Source organism: Tympanuchus pallidicinctus, unplaced genomic scaffold, assembly GCF_026119805.1.
Source record: "Tympanuchus pallidicinctus isolate F22 unplaced genomic scaffold, pur_lepc_1.0 scaffold3, whole genome shotgun sequence".
NCBI classification, from domain to species: domain Eukaryota; kingdom Metazoa; phylum Chordata; class Aves; order Galliformes; family Phasianidae; genus Tympanuchus; species Tympanuchus pallidicinctus.
In genome coordinates this window covers 67781725-67794270 of record NW_026294747.1, presented here as the reverse complement: position 1 = coordinate 67794270, position 12546 = coordinate 67781725, and the positions used below count along the sequence as shown (strand labels likewise).

Genomic DNA, 12546 nt, shown 5'->3' with positions numbered 1-12546 from the left:
GATTCTTTATTTTTTCTGCTCAGTGAATTTTCTGCTCCTTGAATTAAATGTTATAATTAAGGTCTTTAGGCAGAACTTCTTCTGTTGTGGGCAAATCCATGCATTTAGGCAACTCAGCTAACCAGAAAAAGCCAGAAACTGAATTTGTTCCCCATTTTTGCTTTTTTTTTTTTGAGTTACATGAGCCCTTGACTGGCATAGTGGAAATGAAGAACATTTTTAAATGTTTGGAGTATTCTTAACACTCAGTGTAAAAACAAAACAAAAAGTTTCAGATGGCTCCTAGGTTGCTATGAAACCACAGCGCTGACCTCAAATGCCTTTGTCAGCTACCGTAAATGATCTTACACTGCATATTGAAGACACAGGACATTGCTCATCACACGTGCTGATATTCATGTGGCAGCATCAGTCTTTTGTGGAAAATGGTCTCCTCTGGGCATATAAATAGAAATAAAGTTCTTGCTTGCCAGTGAAGAATGGAGGGATGTAACAGGCCTTTAGGAAGTCCTTTGTTAGTGCCCCAGCATACTTTCTGTTTGTAACACAGCAAGGTATTTTCCTTCAACTAAATCCATTCTGTGTTCTCCTTCCTGATTTCAGATGGACCACGACCCCCGAAACCCAGCCTTTATTGCCACCCAGGGCCCTCTCCCTGCTACTGTTGCTGACTTCTGGCAGGTAAGTTAAACATCTATTTGAAAACTGATTTTATATTGCAAGTCAAATGTTTTGTTGCATTCTTGAAACACAGAGAGTGTAAAATCTGTTGTATTTGAGTTACAATAGTAACTCAATACCATAGCTGAAATATCTTCTTAAAATCTAGTTGGATATTAAAAACATTTATGAATGTGAGAAGCCCTTTGAAGGGAAAAGTTGATCTAGAACTTATATGGAAAAACCTGTGGTCAAATTCTTCATATTTTAATGTCAAATTTAAGACCAGATCTCCATAACTAAACTGCTGTCACATACTGAGTGATTTTCAGAGGTCTTGACCCTGTTAAGAGCATAGTCACAAGTCAGTTCAACCTCCAGATCAAAGAAGACCCAGCACAGTGTGTTGTGAATTTTTGCACCAAAACCTGTTCTTCACATGCCCCAGTTCTCCACAATGCTTTAGTGCTTGTGCATTTTCCCTACCACAGGTAGTTGAGTTAAATGCTGAGTTAATATCCTTCTACATGAAGTAAAGTGGGTCCGTACCTTTTTTGCTGGGGTATAGGCAATAGTTACCAATGCACAAATAGGAGTGTTAGCATGCAGCCTTTTCAACTGCTTATGCAGCTCTCCGATACAAACACACATGGCCAGGCTGAGTGCCAACATTACATGCTGTATGTATTCCTTTGAAAGTGTAAAAGTTTGTCTGAAAGCTTATGGAAGCCGATTGAGTAGAAAATGTTACAGCTGACTTGAGCTTATCATCAACATGAGCATATGTTTTTATTTTATTTTCTTTTGAAGAGAGAGACTATTTAAGTATGTATTTCAGAAAAGCTATTGTGATTTAGGAACTTCCACTGAGTTGAAATAACCTTCGTTCTTCATCTGCACCAGTAGGTCTGTGAGTATAAGTATCAATTGGACCCTACTAAAGATAATCTTTATGCTTTTCGTAGCGTAATTCCCTACTGCTTCTCTGATAGAAGAGCAATCAGGAGATTTTCAGAATGTTTGTTTGACTTTGAGTGTCTGGGTATTTAAATACTCAACCTGAGGTGTTTTGGGCCTTGTTTTTAGAAGTGCGGAACAAATGCATTCTGCTTGAAGTGAGTTGAGCTGCTCTTCCGGATTACGTTTTCAAGTAAATTGTGATTTTTGCCATCTATGTTTGGTAATTAGACACAGTTGAGGAGACTGATTTTTATTTTTTTTCCTTGATGAGAGCCTTCCTGTATCAGGCATGCTACCTGATAATGTGTCCTTAAGTAAACAAGCAAAATCAAATACCATGTTAGTGCATGCAGTGCTATTTTAAGATCCCTTTTAATTGTATTTTTCTTTCACATTTATATACTTACATGTTGTATATTTTTACCTGTAGCTTTGTCTTTACTATTGAGAAACTCTGTTCTCATTTTTAAAGACTTTAAAAGAACAAATTGTATGAAAGCATTGCGGCTGACACAGAAATCAGAATTAATCATACCAACATTGTGTAAAGGAGATATTTTGTTCTTCTCCTATTCTGATTTGAACAGTTAGACAACCTGCTTGCATGGACATGGTGATCAAAGCTGAAACTTTATTTCTTTGTTCTGTAATCCAAGCCACTTCCATCCAATTCTGTTCTTAAAGATCTCTTTTGACCTTTTTTCCTCACGCTGCTTATGACTTTATTTTCCTTCACTTTCCTTTTGCTCTTTTTAGTTGTATCTTCTCCCTGCAATCCATTGGTGACAGATCACCCCCTCTTCCCCACCAGATTAGTTGTACCGAGCTCCAAGGAAATCATCTGGCTACCCTGATTCACTCCTCCTCAGGTGTGGCTGTGTCCATTCTTGATGTGATGTACTTCTGTTGGTTTTTCTGATGGTTCCGTTGAAAAGAGTTTCTTCATTTTGATTATCTCTGTCACTTCAACATAGCTGTGTCTATTGCCATTACCTGCTTTTTTTGGTCCCATCAGCATTGGGTAAATCACATTCCATGCTGCTTCATGCCCCAAGTTTTGTTACCTGGCCCAGGCTATTAACCAGGTGTTATAAATGCACTGAGACTAACTCCTTGCATAGCATTGTTTCAATAACCACTAAAATGCAGCAAGTCTATTGCAAAAGTAAAAAGCCGTGGCTTGAAGTTACTGTCCTTCATGTCCAGAAGCAGGAGCTGAAATTGCATCCATTTTTCAGCTAGCAGTAGCTGTATACAGTAAAGTAAAGGGAACTTGCCATGGAGAGCAGCGTTAACTCCTTTTAGAGCAGAATCCTTTGATGTTTACTTGAATATGATTTTCTGTAGTTTATTCAGATTGTGGTGCTGCCGTTAGGGATTGTTTAAAGGCTCAATTATTCAATTCTGTTACGTTGTCTTAGTGGTTCTCCTCCCCTTCCCTCCACTCAAATCAGCTGGTGCTGAGCTGGGCTGCTTGTTTCCCTTCTGCATGGTCAGTGGAGCAGTTTTCCAACTGACAGTAACAACAGTGACCAACTCCACAGTAGAGAGACCTGGGATCATTCAGCTGCTCATTGTCTAAATGCACAATGCTATGCTTTAGCAATTCCAACAGAGACTCTTGGAGCTTGGCATCGCTTTCATTGCCAATATTTACTAGATCTATTGCTTCCTCTTTTTGCAGACAGAGACTTAAATCCTATTTGCACAGTGAGCACCAGCCACTCTGCTTTTCCTTGGCTGTCAGACTACCCCAGCAAGAAGCTAGTGTAATTGCTTCCACTCCTTTAAGCAGTTCAAGTTGTTTTCAGGAAAACACTTGTCTACAAATATTTGTTTAACTTGAAAGTGTAAAACTACTTCTTGGCATTTGCAGCACAACTAATATCCATCATAAAATCCAGACTGTTCCTGACCTATCTTAATTAGGTTCGGTGCTTACTTCCAGACACTCCATTTCTAAACTTAGTTTCTCTTAGAACGGATTGAATTCTTCTAACAGTCAGGCATTGTACTTATTTTGTGGATTTAACGTTAGACCAACATTTCGTTGCTCTGATGGACCAAATGAATGTTAGCAGAGGGGTAAAGCTGTAGATACTGCTGATTCTCTTTTTCCAACATAGATGTGTGAAAAAGGAACCAAATTCCTTAACTCAAACACTGATCTGCAGTGCTTGCTCTTGTGCATCTCTATGTTTTCTGTGTTACAGTGTTGTTACTCACATTCATTATCTCCGTTTAAGACCAAACTGATTAGTTTTGGATAATCTTTTTTTCCTAGTTCTGATTTCAGGCCTCTCTAAAACCAGGTATGTTGAGCCAGTGCCCAGTATTTTTGTGTAAGTGCTCTTAGACACTCAGCAGTCAAATTCATATTTACTGCTTTCACATTGCCCAGACCTGAACAGGGATCATGGTCAGCTCAGTGTCGTCTTTTTTCCCAGCGTGTGCGAAGCTTTTAAATCAATCATTGATGATGCTTTATCCAAGCTTATCTTGTTTACCATTGATAAGCAGATCCAGGCCTAGTACCCTATGAGGCTGAAAGAGGACAAGTTTCAATCTTCTCACTATTTTTTTTCAAATACTATTTTTGGTAAGATAAGGAAGAAGAGCAAGTATTGTTCCTTACTACCATCTCACTTCAGCCACTAGAGCTGCTGATCAGATGTAGCGTTTTCTGAGCGTGTTTCTGTTCTGTAAAATTTGGATTTGAATGTTGGCTGGAGAAGAGATTTGCTTAATGGAAGTTATTATTTCAAAGAAGCAGTCTTTGAGCTGGAGATAGCCCCACACAGCTGTATGTGGATTATTTTCAAATGTTTTTCAAATCAACTTGAGGTCATAAGAAGAATAATGCTAAAAAAAAAAAAAAAAAAAAAAGTCTTACTGTGGCTTTTCTGATGATGCAAAGCCTCTTCCAGGTATCAGAGTTCCCTCCAGTCTACTTCTGCAGCTCCTTACATCGTTACCACAGCTCCTGTCAGCCAGCAAGCCCCAAGTTAGTTCCAACCTCCCTGATTTACCTTTTTCTTTGAAAACTTTCTAGCCTGCAGCAGATGTGTTGTCAGTCACCTCATTGATCTGTTTTGCCACAGGGCTTCCTAATCTGTCTGGATTCCCTGTGTTTGTAGCTCAAGCAGAGATTTCATCTCTGCCTGCATGTCATCTCTTAGACTGTTCTGGAAATTTTCCAGCCACTACTTAATTAATTTTGAAAAGCCTCCAGCTGATTTAGGCCTTCTTTTAATTTCATCTGGTCTTGATTTCATCTCTCTTTACCAATTACTATTTCTGAGATATACCTCATTCATTGATTCTATTTTGGTTCAGTGGGAATTCCACCTGACAGTTCCATTTCTTGAAGACAGGATGACTCTTCTCACACGGTTTTAATCCATTTTTACCTGAGTGGTTAAACAATTTGCTGGGTCTGTGTGTTGTTTTCTTCTCAGCTGGAAAGAGAATTCATCATCAGGACAGGTTTTTGCTTTGATACACTTCCATTTTATGTACAAAAGAAGTACAGAGTTTTATTTCTTTGAACAGAAATAAATAGAGGCAGAATCAAATGAATTCTTTATTTCCAAACCTCATTCACCCAGTGTTTGGCCCCAACCTTTCTTTTGGCTTTTCTTATACCAGGACCACAATACTAGTTTGTCAGCTGTGCTGTGGTTTCTTTATTCCTTTTACATGTTCTTGCATCTTATCTTGATTAATCTTGCCTTTATTAATGCCTCTCTCTGCATTAAGCATATCAGTTTCTGGAAAAACTCACAGGTCCATATGCTTCCTATTTCATTTGTTTTTGATGATAACTTCTGTAATTTCAGTTATCAAGCTTCTTAAAAGAGTTTGCTTGTTTCTTGCATTTATCTTGAATGAAAGGTGATGATTTTGTCCAGCAGCTTCAGTGAGACTTCACTCAGCTCTTTCACATAGCACTATGAAAATTCAACATCTCTTTGAACATAATTCAAAAGAAAGAGGATGTAGAACATTTCTGATCTATAACAAGTTTTCGCAGCAGGAGTTCCATGTTGTGAATAATTCTGGAGGCATAATATTTTATTATTTTCCGTATGTGCTGGGTTATAATTCCATGAAGTATTTGACATGAAGTACATGCCTTAAATTTTGAAGTATTCTGAACCAGGGATAATATGCAAGAAACAGTCCTAGGAGTTTGGGTATTTAGAGCTGACTGAAAAAAAAAATTGTTCTTAATTACACCAGTTCTATAAATTGCATGTCTGCTAAAGTTCATAGCCTCCAAATGGAGATTTCTGTAGGAGGCCTTTTCTATCTTTTCTGTTCTGGGTAATACAGTCTTATTCTCCTTTTGGAATTGCTAGTGTCCCACGTTGCGCCTTGCTTTCATACATCTGCCAACATCTGCCCTTCCCCTTTCTGGGGAGAAGCGCACTTTCACTTCTTTTTGATTTTATTTCACCACAGCAGGGGAAACAGTGAGAGGGATGAGGCAGTCCCTGCCAAGCAGCCTACTGTATGCCTCTTTATTTCCTTGGCAAATCAAATCAGATATGATGCTTATTTACATAAGTATTTGTTGCCTTTTTGTGATTTCCTGTATCCATGACCAATGTAATCAGCAGAGTATATGAACACCATAAACCTCTGTGAAAGGAATAGAGAAATATGACTTTCCTGATTTTGCAGAGAAGCAGTAAGGTTAAAAGCACCTCCAACAATAAGCCGTACGATTAAATAAACACTTGTTTGGACCAGAAAATTCCCCAATCTTTTATCTGAAAAGATGCGTAGCTCAGGAAAGATCGTTCTCCCAGAGTCTTACCTCTGGAGATCTGGCAGTGATGGTATCACATGTGAACAGCTCTGAGTTCATCATAGAACCAGGACAGAATGCAGGTGTTGACCGTTTCAGGTTAGGATATACTTCCAGGAAGAAAAAAGAACGTTCACCTACATGTTCTGAATCAAACCCATGCTTTTCATTACATTCATTACATATTTCCTCTACTGTTGGCTAATACGTGAAATATTACTGAAATTGAGACTATACTTCATTCTTCTTTTTAAAGACAAGCAGCTACTACTAGCTGAAACAGAGGTTTATGCTGCTGTGGTTGGGACATTCAGCTGCTCTTTTGATTGTTTTCTATTTTTATTGCATGACTATTAAATGTAAAGTGCAGAAAGAGTCCCAAGACCAAAGCCCTGATTTGAGCCCATGGAGTTCAGGTGTCATTTGCCTTTCATTGCCCCAGTCTGCATTTCTTAGTCTAAAATTATTTTTATAGTATTTTCATATTCAAGAGAATATTGTCAGAGTTCAAAATTTGATTATCATTCTCCTACAAGATCATACCAGCATGTTAAGAACACAGTCCTTGAATTGCAGTCTTGAAGATATGATAAATCTGTGTGTCTTTTTTGCCAATACTAGCTTTTCCCTTCCAGTTTTGAAGTTCAGAAAAGCAAAAAGAAAGTAGTGTCTGGTGATTGTTTCCCGTGCAAAAAGGAATACTCATCAGGATCTCCAAGGGAAAATCCCCATGGCCAGAAGTCCATGTGGTTGTAGCTTAGTGTTTTTCCTTGCAGAATCCGTGTTCTGGGCCTGTGGGTTAAGTCAGCACAACTGTAGCAGACCCTCTCCTGCTCTCACTGCTGCTTTCGTGCTCCCAGTTCAGCATGTATTTGGAGTGCTGAAATTAATTTAGAGACTAAATTATTTTTTGGTATTTTGTTCTTCTGTGCAGAACATTCTGCTTTCAAGCAGTTTTGGCTCCAAAGTTTTATTTTCCTTGCCTGGGAAGGGACTTTCTGCATGTCTAATCAGTTTTCACCTTCAGAAAGAAGAGCGCATGAAAAGACACAGAGTAATTCAATGTGTAAAATATGCATATTTTAATTTAATAAGAGAAAAACAGTAAGGGAGAGAGAGGCACAGAACAGTAGCCCCTAGAGCTCTAGTAACTTATCAAGCTACGTGAAATAAAATACAGCATTAGAATTCTATAAGCGTTCAGTACAGCTGTGTGAGCTTGCCATGCTCACTTCTAATTACGGCTCAGGTCAGAGGAGGTACTTAGAAGTGGTCCTTTCAAAAATTCTGTCCCTTTCATTTTTATATTCGTCTCTCAGATGCTGAAGTGAAAAGTTAATTCCTGGCAGTTCTGTGAGACTGTCCCTCTTTAGGGTGGTTTTGTCAGCACTGCAATAATAAAGGAAGTATTTAAATACTTAAATCATTTACTCATAAAGCTCGAGTTATCAATCTCCTGTGAAGAAGAAGAGTAGTTCATGTTTCTTGGGCACAGCAGGAGTTACTGCAACACGCAGCCAGCTTGAGTTTGCCCTCCTCAATGGTTTTCAAAGAAGTGTTGCAACAGCAGAAATGTAGCACAGGTGGTATATGGAGCAATTTGCATTCACTTCATGTTTTAAAATGCCTTTCATACTGCAATTTTTAATTAAACATAGATTATTGACAGCTAATTGTTAAAACTACAGATTTACTGAGCTGTTTGGCACACCTATGGGTTCGTAAATGGACAGCAGGTCTTGGTTTTAAAATATTCAATAAATACCATTTTCCACAACACATTTCTTATTTTTAGTGGAGAACCTGAAGGAACTCACAGTGGAGATGTGTAGAGGATGTACGTAATCTATTCATGTAAGGTTTAATACTTTACTTTGTTGCTGTTTTAGGAATTGTTTTTATCCATGTTAATTTTTTATCATCATTAGAAATTATTTGGTTTTTGTTTGCTTGTTTATCCAAACAGCTGCAGTTATCAACTATTTGGGGAGTTAAAAGACTGATTCTGGAAATCTCTTTCAAAACGCAACTGGTGTGCTTAAAATGTTATTTTTAATTAACAGACTCGATTTAGTTGATTATCCCAGTTATTTTCTACTTTAAATCATTGCATTGTAGAGGCCTTTTCCACTAGTCCTGGCCAAAAGAACAGTGTCTGAATGGAACACGTATCTGGTCATTTCCCCATCACTAAAATAAGGAAGAAAATGGCTAAAAAAAAGAGGATTTGGGTTGGATCTATCATTATAAATTGAAGCTTCAAAGTGATCAAGTTTCTGAATTAAAAAAAAAAAAAAAGAGGAGTTCATATTAGCCATCTAATTTACAAATGAACACAGTTTTAAAATATACTTACTAACTTTCAAAAGCTGGTGTTTTATTGAATTTGTGGTGGTTGTACCAGTGATTCTCCTGACATTTGGAAAAGCTATTTGGTTCTCCTTTGCAGTTTATACTAAACTTAATTCCTCCCAACGCAGAAGTCCTTTGTGTGGGACTGGCACACTGCGTAGCCGCAGCGTGGGGTCTCTACACGTGGTAGGTTTCATCAACAGGGAATCCTGCAGATGTCAAATGCGCTTACTGCTTGTCTTTGGGCTGCAGGATTCAGCCTTTAATTTGCAATAAATTGCATTTTTCTTGTCTGAGAAATGTTTTGAGAATGATGTGTACAGCAGAACCTCATTAGGGGTACTTAACATAGCATGTGGGCTGAAGGTAGGCAAGTCACACAAAATTACTCCGTTTTTTCAGCGAAGTGTTTGTATTAAAACTCTGTGGTGAGCTCCTCCGCGTAACTCAGACTTTATCTTTTCCATTTGTAAGTCTCTATTCAACGTTTCTTCTTCTCTCAAGTCTTACTGTAAATTACAAACTTAAAACTAACTGTGCTAAGCAATCTAACGTTTGATTTTTTTTTTTAATTATTATTATTTTTTTTAATATGGTTCTTTGCCTAGCAGTAATTAACACTTAGAGTCTAAGACTTAATTTTGTGAGGCTCCACACAGATAGCTAAAAAGAAAAACCTCTGCTCTGGCTGTGAGAACCTTACATTCTCTGTATTCTTATATTGCATGAAGTGGCTTCCTGTAAATTATGCAATCATACAAAGTTCAGAACTACATAAATTATTGTGGATTTGCAATGGAACAAACTTCCTTGTTTGGATCCAGTTGAAATTTCCCTTTGGTAACCAGAGGCACTTTCTAGAGCTTGTGGAATGTTATATGGCCTGAGGCTATGCTACCTGCCCATGGTACCAGTCACTAGGGCCACTTTCTAGCACATGGCCATATCCACACCATCTAAAGCACAGCTGAATGCTGGGTGGTGGGAGCTGTTCCTGAGTCCATCACCGAGCTACAAATGGAGCAACAGACTGTGTGAAACTCTGTGAGCTGCCTTTTACTCATCCCTCATCTGCTTCATTTAAAAAGCAATCCGGGTAACCACCTAATGGTTGAATATTTAAGTTATTAAGGAGAAAAAAAGAGCAGCAGTGCTCAAGTCATAGCCTGTGAGTCTTGCTGAATATCTCATCTCAATGATAAGCACAGGATGCACTGACAATTGCTTGAAACAGGCATGTTGCCTCTAGATTGTGTTACTTCCTTGATTTAGTAGATTTGACTTTGACATTTTCACTCTATGACTGAAAAAAAAATATTATACTCCAGAGTAACTTTCAAATTGTTTGTTTAAATTAACTTTCATTTGGATTTATGCTTAATGAAATCTTCAGAGATGCAGACAGCCCCTGTCTAATGAAATGCTGTGTCTTTGAACCAATGAGCGGGGCTGCCAAACTGTAAGGATTCCTCTCTAAGCAAGTGGGCTTCTATAATGTTACACTTGGGTGGCACAAGCAGAGTGCTCGATGATTAGTTTATGGTCTAGATCATTGTATTTTTATTACACTCATAAAAACTGTGTTTCTCCTCATTTTCGTAATGGCTTCAATGAGCTTCTATACCTTCTAGAGGCACATTAAATTGTTATGTGATGAAAGTACTGATTTAGTGGGGCTAGTTTTAAAGTAAGATGAATGTTTTGAATTCTGATCGTAGTCTGATTGCTGACTCAAAAAAGGTGAAACTACGACAGAATGAATGAAATCTGTATGGTTTTCCTTACATACAGTGAAGGTTGCCAGCTGTGACCCAAAAGGAACGCAGAGACAAAAGAAAATACAACTGATGAATCCACATCCGTCTATAAAATAAGTTGTCCATCAGTTTAAAGTATTTTGCAGTTCTTGCAGTGCTGTCAGTTTTTAGCAGGAGGGTGGGAGGATGGACTATATGGATATTTTGCGTTTTAAAATCTTTTCAAGGGGAAGAAAAAGAGAATTAAGATTACTTTTATTCTTGTATTCAACTGCAATTTTTTTTCATGTGGTTCTCTCCAAAATCATAAATAGGCCTATTCTGTGCAAACCCTACATCAATTTCTTCCAAGTGATTCTAAGCTGTTTTTAAAAGTTGTTTCAATTATGTTACAAAATGGGGAAAAAATAAGCAAGGAGTAATGTTATTTGTTTCTATATATTCAAGCTATTCTTAAAAGAAAAGGACAACATCATTATCCATGAATAGGAAACCTTTTTATTTGATATGTAATTAAAAAAAAATAATCCTTGAATTGAATGTATCATCTCATCTTTGCACAGTTTAGACAAAGGCCTTTTTTGTTTACAAAATTTACATGTCAATACAGTCGCTTATAAATATTTCTGTGAAATAAACATAACCCTTCACAAAAAGAGCCGTTTACTCTTCATTCAGTAATTTCATATGCGAGCAAAAAGACAATGAAAGTTGTATGCAAATATAACATCAATGTACAGCATAATAATAACAGTTTTTAGTGATTATGCTGCTTGGTATTAATTCCTAGGAGCCTTTTTGTTCAGCCATGGGCTGTGCTTGGAACAGAGATGCGCCAGACCAGAGCATCTTGTTCTGCTGTTGGTGTGAGGCAGCCACAACTCCTTCCACTGAGATTCTTGTGCTCTGCTCCGTGGCTAGTCTGAGTTATTGAGAGATCATGCTGATGGTGAAGATGCAGCTCCCCTTCATTCGTGCTGTACCTGTGTCTGAGAGGGCACTGTCTGCAGCATGGCTTGGGCTTCCCTCGTATTGCTGGGAAAGAGAGAGAAAAAAAAAAAAATGTAAGAAGGGAAGGAAAGTGTTAGGAAAAAGGGGAGAGGTTGAAAGAAAAAGATAGGAAAAAAAAAAATAGGGAGGAAGGAGGGAACAGGAAGAAACAAAAGGATGAATGAAGAAGAGAGTATTTCCACATTTGCAATAATTCTTTTCCAATTGTGTGAAAGGATGATTTCTCCATTTGAAATGTTTTTGGAAGAAGATATTTGGTCAATTTATTTTTTTCCCCTTTCCCTTTGCTTATTTCCTTATTATTGCTGAGGTGCAACTTTTGTGCCTCTTATGCCTCTTTCAGAAGTGCAGCGGTTCTGTAGCTTTGACTGTGTGGGAAACTGAGAAGAATCAGGGATGAGGACACACAGGTTTCAGCAAATGGGACGTTAGCAGGTCAACACACTGCTAATGGCATATCTGTGCTCCTTGGGTATTCAGCATCAAACACCAAGGAGCTGCATGTTTTGCAAGCATTGTTCAGTGCTTTTTTTGTGGATCTAAAAGTTTGGTAGAAAAGCATTTGAACGCAATACCAGGAACAAGGAGAGAATTTACAGAAGACGTGAATTGAAATCATTGGAAATTCTTTAATATTTCATGGATGCCTGCAAAATATGGTGCCAGTTTATTCAGGGATTTGAAAGCAGCTGCAGAGTAAAAGTGTCTAATGAAAATGAAATAAATTTCCTGTGAATGGAATAAATTTTGATTGTGTGTCTGAGTGCAGTAATTATACATGTCACGCAGTAATTAGGCAGTCACAGTGTGGCTATGGTGTCTTTCTTTGTCTGCAGATGGTCTGGGAGAACGGCTGTGTCGTTATTGTCATGCTGACACCCCTCACGGAAAGCGGAGTCAAGCAGTGCTACCACTACTGGCCCGACGAAGGGTCAAACCTCTACCACATCTACGAGGTACTGAAACAAAGCACTGGGTGTAAGCAGGACAGGA

At 38.1% G+C, this 12546-nt stretch overlaps 1 protein-coding gene across 6 annotated transcripts in view; it reads left to right on the top strand.

The window, feature by feature from the left end:
- Window positions 1–12546, top strand: part of PTPRN2 (protein tyrosine phosphatase receptor type N2) — a 620450-nt gene that overhangs the window by 574211 nt on the left and 33693 nt on the right. For 4 of the 6 annotated variants that reach the window (XM_052695759.1, XM_052695758.1, XM_052695760.1 and 1 more), the window contains exons 17-18: window positions 604–681; window positions 12390–12509. In XM_052695759.1, the coding sequence (XP_052551719.1) occupies window positions 604–681; window positions 12390–12509 (198 nt within the window). Of the gene's footprint in view, window positions 1–603; window positions 682–1517; window positions 1551–10576; window positions 10959–12389; window positions 12510–12546 lie in introns of those variants that run through there. The other 2 variants (XM_052695763.1, XM_052695762.1) reach the window with 2 other exon arrangements.